The sequence below is a fragment of the Apium graveolens genome, chromosome 7, assembly GCF_009905375.1.
Source record: "Apium graveolens cultivar Ventura chromosome 7, ASM990537v1, whole genome shotgun sequence".
NCBI lineage: Eukaryota > Viridiplantae > Streptophyta > Magnoliopsida > Apiales > Apiaceae > Apium > Apium graveolens.
This window is the reverse complement of record NC_133653.1, coordinates 271,317,489-271,325,544: the sequence shown is the minus strand read 5'-3', so window position 1 is coordinate 271,325,544 and position 8,056 is coordinate 271,317,489. Positions and strand designations below refer to the sequence as shown.

At 33.0% G+C, this 8,056-nt stretch overlaps 1 protein-coding gene across 1 annotated transcript; it reads right to left on the bottom strand.

Moving 5' to 3' along the window:
- Positions 1-331: 331 nt before the first annotated feature.
- LOC141671704 (beta-1,3-galactosyltransferase 7-like) lies at positions 332-6,382 on the bottom strand. Its single transcript, XM_074478018.1, has 11 exons — positions 6,165-6,382; positions 5,509-5,608; positions 5,139-5,197; positions 4,843-5,045; positions 4,664-4,727; positions 3,325-3,397; positions 3,110-3,230; positions 2,933-3,020; positions 2,703-2,828; positions 2,253-2,362; positions 332-729 (listed from the first exon to the last, which is right to left on the bottom strand). Exons 1-11 carry the CDS (start codon positions 6,251-6,253, stop codon positions 581-583), a joined length of 1,182 nt encoding a protein of 393 aa, XP_074334119.1. The 5' UTR covers positions 6,254-6,382; the 3' UTR covers positions 332-580.
- Positions 6,383-8,056: the final 1,674 nt, after the last annotated feature.

The following is an 8,056-nucleotide window of genomic DNA, read 5'->3' as shown; positions in this document are numbered from 1 at the left end:
ATCTTTTGTATCCATATATTGTACCTTTAATAATGTGAAATTGTACCCATTATATCTTGTTTCTATTTAAACTATATGTATAATAATAATTTATATAAAGCATGGGAAGGGAAGAAAATTTGAGGCTCTGGAATGAGCTTTTATCAATAGAATATAAATACTCTGTTTTTATTTTATTTCATGTTAATTTAGGTATTGATCAAAGAAATATAGTAATTAGCTTAAGTGAACAAGGGCAAGCTATTGTGGCTAGTACACACTTGATCACAGGTCAGATTTTGGGTTATTGTGTACAAAATAGACAAGGAAGCAATAAGTTCTATCAAGGGCATGCAATGAAGAACAAAATTTTCATTTTCTGATAAAATTTCTACAAATCAGAATCAAAATGTCAAGCATAACAACTACCTGCAATCTGGAATAGAAGTTACATATAATTTATACATTTTTCCGCTCTGGAATGTGGTCGATGATAGGTTATAAAAACTGGTATCATCTTTAGAAGTTCCTATCGCAGTCTGGTGGCTGAGAAGGGCAGTTTCTTGTGTGCAAAAGATCATCAGTGGATATCGGTAAGAATTTACAGAAGAGCACTCCATAGAGCTTCATCGCCTTCACCACACCTTTCGTGAACAAATTTCATCCTCTCCACTGATTTGCAGATTCCGCTGCAACTCCAGTCAAAAGATGCGACACATACATTACCTGCCTGAGCTTTCCACTCACAATCTGCCATGTCACAATTATATAAAGGTTAAGGAGAATCTTGTAGTAAGAAAATAGAACAACATATGTTATTTTAGGTGACCGTAACCATGTGTCTTGATAAGTAGCGGAGAAAATCAAAGTTCTGGTGGAATTCTGCATTTAGCACTTCACAGTGAACAGGATTTCAAGTATTTTGCCAATGATAAATCCTCTTTTATAGGATTTCAAGTATTTTGTCAGTGATAAATCCTGTTTAATAAAATGTCTAAGCGTTATCTAAGTAAGAGCGTGGTTTAGGAGCATTGTAAGAAGCAGCTGGCAGGCACCACATTATAAGAAAGCTTTGATATTTTGTTGTCATCATGTAACCATCTGGCATCATCCATTTAGCTACGTGCCAAGCATTTTAACATGAATCACAGTACCAGTTATTATATGTAGAGGTGGCAATCTGGGTCTAAAACTGGATAACCAGTCCAAACCAGTCCAAATATTGGATATTGGTTCAACAAAAAATCACAGATTATCATGTGGATTGGATTGGTTCCTGAGCATACTTTTACTTATAAATATGGATCTGAACTATGAAATCCATATTAGCATCCACATTTCATAGATTTGGACTACAACTGTCAGGCTGTATGATTAGGCGGTGGCCTATCGGTCACTCTCTCTATTAATTATGCAGGTGTTGAAACACACTATCAATAGCATCAGTTAATCCTTCATGTATTGGAGTTAATTTACGTTATTGCCCTTTAGTATTTGCTTACTCTTAATGTAAAACACGCATATATACACTGTTGGAATGATGAGATTATTACTTTATTTAACAAATTAATGAGAATTGAAAGCATAATGTCATTTTGTATATAAGTTTACTAATCAGAGTGGTTTATCCATATTTACAACCATATCTACTATGAACCAATCCAAATTCACAACCGCATTTTGTTAAATATGGACTTAATATGGTTTTGGATTTAGGTCCAAACCAAATCCATATTTAGGATCCAAAACCAGTCCAAAACTACTTTTTGCCAGGTCTAATTATATGTTTTTTGAGACTGTCACTTTGTTCCCTTATTAACCAGAACTACAACAACTATGAGCTAGAAGTCTTTTTACTTTCGTTTGGGCCATGGCGGCTAGTGATGGTCCACAAACAATTAGCTGCGGCGACCAAAACCACCCCTTCCCATTGTAATATGGAAGAATCACAGATATAAACAACTAGGGTGACGCAGCATATTTAGAAACAATTTTAATAAAGGAAACAGGAGAACCCCTCACTTATCATCTGTTTTGACTTAAAAAATAAAAACACTTCCATGCGGCTAATTTTTAAGAAATCCACTGATTCTGGAAGCTTCTCTAATTTAGTTCTGAAGACTACCTAGTCAGTCACTGGTTCTAGGCAACGAGTTTAGACTATAACAACCATAAGTGTTTTTGAAGTGCCAGGCCAACTAGCCCTACTTTAGCAGAGACTTGAATAAATTTAAACAATCATATAATGAAATTTACATTCAAAGAATTAGTACCTGGCGGAGTTCCACAGCACATATTGTGATCATCAATGTGCTCAACTTCAAGACCGATAAACCATGATCCTAGAGACACATCTTCATTGGCATATTTGTGCAATATGGGCCTGCAAAATTAGCATCTCCAACATTTTAGAAGCATTTAGGAAATTGAAGTACCTTGTTATTTTTTGTGCTAATAAAATTAACTTGTGCCTCACTTGAATAGACTACAACATATTGGACATACAACCAGGATATATTATATTTTTTCAGAATTTATATTTTTTGCAGAGACGCAGTTTAGTTATTGCTGGCTGAAGAATAACGCCATGAAATTCCTACTTCGATAACAAAACGGAAGATCAATAACTTGTTATGCACCACATATCAGCTTCAATATTGCACGATATTGACCAAGAATCCAAGACTAGCTTGAGCTTGACTGGCAACAGAAATTGTACTTACTGGTTGATTGAGATGTATGTAGCCAGATCCTTTGAGATAGCATAGATCTGTCCAGTTGCATGCCTGAAGTATTTACTTCCATCTTCTCCAAACTTCCAGAATTCTGGTTCATGGTACTTGACATTCCTATGTAACACATAACGACGTTTAGAAGAAAGATAGTATTTAACTACTAGTACTAATTTATCTGGAAGATAACTTGATGTCAGTATATAAGTTCTTAAAATTACTTCTGAGCAAGAACAGGTCCAGATTTCATACACCCCATGTATACTCTCGGCTTTGACCGATGACGGGCAAGAGTTGCAGCGAAAACACCTGCGGATTGAACATATAACAAAGATAAGTTGGACAATACCGATTAATATTCAAACAAAGCAGACAGGGTGAAAGAGAAGTAGTTGTACCCAAATTGACATGGACATCATCGTCAACTTTGACATAGAAGTCAGCATCCCATTTTGCAACAGCAGTGGAGAAAAATATTTTTGTTTTTGCAGATAATTCATGATATCCTTCAACATGCTCCTACAGGTTGCAAGATTTACCAAACTTCAGTAAGGTGCCAGTTTCAAATTACAACAATAAGAAAACATTTCGAAGCTGCCTCTGCTTTTATTACCAGCCTGAGAAAGTCCTTGTGCTGAGATTCTTCAGAATCAATAGCTCTATCTAAAATACTGTTTGATGTTGCACTGGATAAATCGACAAAGGTGAGTGTCAAACTGAATTCCTTTATGAAATTAAAAAAAAAATAACATTACCATGTAATTAATATCTATTTTATTAAATACTATTGAATAAAGATAATATGTGACAAAGAGTAAAAATGAAAGAAACATCCAGAAGGTTTACAGGAATAAGTATAGAAATTCATTATTTACCACATACAGAACTGCATAAAGAATTGACTGAAGAAATACTTTTGAGATCAAAATATGGTAGTATTGAGGAACTGTGTGATACGTATGAATTCGTTCTACATGGGTTATGTCGTCTAACTTTATGATCCCTTTTATTTAATATAAAGCCAGCTAATTATTTAATCAAGCTACTATGATATTTGTAACACTAACAAGTGTAGAAAATTACTTCAGGACAAAAATATAACAAATCATACGAAACTTGAATGCTCCAAGAACCAAACTTACTTTCAAATTACTCGCATTCTATAAATCTCATAATTTAACAATTCAAATGACATTTCCAGCCGAAAATGAAAGAAAAGAGAAAATAATTATTTTATCATGCCACCTATGTAGCTGGTTTAAACCAATAGACAATGTGGTCACTCATATATAGGATTTTTTTTAAGTTAAAGTAGTGATTCCGATACGTATAGTTTGGTCGCTAATTGAACAATTTGCGTTTAGCACGCTTCTCAAATGAACTGGTGATTGACTAAGTAAAGCTGGATGTTTTTGATTGAGTAAAAAATCATATATGCTCATCTTGATTAGTAAGTTGGGTCCTTGGCAAGACTCAAAATTTATAAATTAAGAAGGTTGAATCATTGATACAAGCCTTGCCTTAATGTAAACAAATCCTTAAGCACTTTGGTTGAATATCTGATAACTTCTATAGTTTCTTAAATAAACGTATATTCATTTCAATGAAGGAGAACGGTGTGCCATCATAAGCTTTTGTTTAGTGTAACCTTCTCTAAAAAACGAGAAGAATTTACATGGCGAATGACATGGAGGCATACTAGGAAACAAATCTTGCCCAATGATTTTGTTTAACAAACGAGAATAAGTATAATTTGTATTTGTATGCAATCTTGGGCTTTAAAAAGTGATAGTCAGTAACTATCCCTTGGGCTTTTAATCTGCTTCAAAGAGATACAGCTAGCAATTAAATATGCATGTGAGAATTCATCTTTATAATTAGTCAAAACAAAAAATTGAGAACGTACTTGAAGTTCAATTTTTATTATCCCAAACCAAAAATAAGCAATTTACCTATGTCCAATCATGAACCGGATAATGATTCCCTTCTCCTTTTCCAGTTGGACAAGCTTATCCCCTAAACATGTTTAATGAACTTGTCAGATCTTTTCTAGACCAGTAGACCACAGAGTACCTTATATTAGGATTTGCAACCAAATTGCTAAGTTGAATATACCATAATTATTTAATACCTTGAGGCATCCAAGTCTGTCTAACTGAATCACGCCTCTTTCTGCTACTAAATGCAGTATTAATTCCAATAACTACAAAAGCTTTCTTCTTTGGCTGCTCCTCATTCAAAGAATCCGCTATTCCGTCAGACTTAACTGCCTCTTGCGCACTCCTACTTGCTGCCAACTCCATTTGAAGCATAGATATCGACTTGTCTAGTGATCTATAAGGTCCACGGAATATGCACAAACAAGTTACTTCCAACCTACATATCTCAATAACACACGAACTATAACAACAAAGACTCAAAACTCACTGTATTGCATCATGGGTTTTATGAACTTCTCCCATCACATCCTTATCTTCTTCCGGTTTCTAATACAAGTACAATTAAAAATCAGCATTTACACTTATTCATAGTGATCATACACAACAAATAAAGAATATTTTTAAAACATTGAATGCACATTTCGCATTTCATCCAGACCAAATTATAAATACCCGACGACAGTCTATACCGTTCGTAGAGCAGGGTCTCAGGGTTAAATATACGGATACCTTATCCTTATAGTAAGACACTATTTCCACAAAGGCTCCACATAATTTGATAGCAATTTAACTAATAAATACATGCATTCAATACAAAATTCAAACAAACAAGTTGTAAGAAATTCAATTTCACACACCTTCTTCTTAGTTGTACAATCCTCAGAAATGATCTGCAGCTCTTGTTCCTGTCTTTGCCTTGACATCAACTGACCACTAGATTCAGGTGGGGCCCACAGTCTTAAAAACCCAGATCAAAAACACAATTAGACCAAGAATTTGCAGATACCAAAATAAAAAAAAAACACATAATCTTTAAAAATAAGGCTAAAATCTTCACAAATTAAACACCTTCTTCACACACAACACAATAAAGCTCAGACATTTACACTATGATCACAAACAGATCAAATAACAGAATTATACCAAGAAAGTGCAGATACCAAAGTGAATAGACACATAATCTTTGAAAAAAGAAGCTAAAATCTTGATAAATTAAACACCTTTTTCACACACAACACAATAAAGCTCAAACCTTTACACCAAGCTCACAAACAGATCAATAAAACAATACAAATAAATCAAGATTTGCATTAGAAACACAAAAAGATTCAATCTTTACTGACCTATTAGTGAAAAATAAAGCTAAAATCTTCACAAATTAAACACTTTTTTCAAACACAAACACAATAAAGCTCAAACCTTTACACTAAAATCACAACCAGATCAACAAAGCAACACAAACCAATCAAGAATTGCATTAAAAACACAAAAAGATTCAATCTTTATGACATACCTATTAGTAAATAGCATGCCAAAGAAAAAGAAAGAAACTGAGAAAATGGGTATCCATTTTGCAGAGATTTTACCACTGTTTCTCTTCATGTTGTTTTATCTTATCTTTTTAACTAGAGAGGGATAGAAGTATATATATATATACAGAAATGTGTAAGTATTTTGATGGTGGAAACAAGAATCCTAGTAGTGTGTTTGTTTTCCAAAATGAAGAGCTTTGGTTGTCTTCTTGTAAGAAAGTAGCATTATTACTTGGTTTTTCTGGTCTGGTCAGATGTCTTTTCGCTTTCAAATTTTCAAACTAAATTTCGGAAAAAAAATATTTGATAAAAGAATAATTTTATCACATATTTTTTTTAATATTATTAAGTAAAAATAATTTGATTTTTTTATCATAAATAATACGCGGCCGCTATCATTCGGGTACATACTGGTCACGGGTTCACGCAATAAACTGTAAAGCATGAGTCAAGATAAACCGCACTTAAGAACATCTATAATAAGTGGTTGTCAAGTTAGTGGCCAACTTTGTCAAATCATCATATATTAATAATATTTTATTTTCACTGAGTTTTATATCAATTTGGCAACATTATCACTTAAGAGCATCTATAATAAGTGGTTGTCAAGCTACTGGCCAACTTTGCCAAATCATCATATATTAATAATATTTTATTTTCACTTAATTTTATATCAATTTGGCAACATTGTAATCTAATAGTTAGCGACCTTTAATTGTTGTCAACATGGTCTCTTAAATTAAATTGTAAATGACTCATAAACTAAAAAGAGCATTATTGATATAAATTTTTTGCATTTATAATATATTTTAACAATTTTAGGAAGTTGCCAAGTTTTTGCAATCTTGTCAGACGATCTCTTGCCAACCATACAACTCTGATATGTTGGCAACGAAGAATGTCATGTCCCATAAGATTTGAGCAAACTCTTTTGGCAATCATATAACTCCAATAGGTTATCAACCAAGGGTGTCATGACAGATAAGATTTGAGAAACCCTTGACAACCTCTATTAGAGATGTTATAAGCGACAAATTTTGGTTCAAAAGACATAATTGAATAACCAACTGAGCTACCTTGCGGTCAATAATTTTGATATTGTTATCCATAGATATTACAGGTTACTATATCGAAAATATTTATTAAAGGTTCAATAATTGGGCTCTTGTTTTTTTAAAGGAGGTCAAGAATTTGATTGTATTGCGAATAAGTCTATTTGTTTTTAAAAAAATCCAATATTAGTATCTATAAAATATATGTCACTGTTTTTCTTAAGTACCAAAATAGCTAATTGTCAAATGTGTTAATCCGATTGAAGCACTTTATAATATGAAAATGAAGTATTGAATAATATAATTTGAAGACCAAAGAAAATAAAACAATTTGGGGCCACACTAGATAGTGTAGAAGCAAAATAAATGTATTTGTCATGTGAGCAAATGAGATAAGCAATTGTTTGCTGATAAATGAATTAGATTTCTTGATTATGTGCACTTATATTATGCCAATTGGAAAATATTTTAGAAGCTAAAATGTTGAAACAAACATATGTATAGCCTGGTAAACAAGTTTTAGTGTAGCTGATAAGATTATAAGTAGTTGGGCTTGAGTGACCAACTTTAAACTTGCATGTGATTAATATTCAACAGTGTGCTACTGGCTTTTACAATAATACACCGCATGAAGGGAGAGCGCAGTGGCTTGGAGTAAGGATGAGTCGACGACAAACTAATTTGATTCGACGGATATCCAATTAAAAATTTGAAATTTTGAATTTATCGAATTTGAAATATGAAATTTAGATTTTTTATGAGATCGATACTCGGACCGATCGTAATCTGAAACCCTGTAAAAGCCCCGTACATGAATACAT

Bases quoted from the DNA above. Each gene is read 5' to 3' on its own strand.
- LOC141671704 (XM_074478018.1), bottom strand. From the start codon at position 6,253: ATGAAGAGAAACAGTGGTAAAATCTCTGCAAAATGGATACCCATTTTC. The intron at 5,198-5,508 runs GTGTGTGAAATT...TACTTGTATTAG, and splicing joins ATTGTACAACTAAGAAGAAG to AAACCGGAAGAAGATAAGGA. The intron at 730-2,252 runs GTACTAATTCTT...GTGACATGGCAG, and splicing joins GTGCTGTGGAACTCCGCCAG to ATTGTGAGTGGAAAGCTCAG.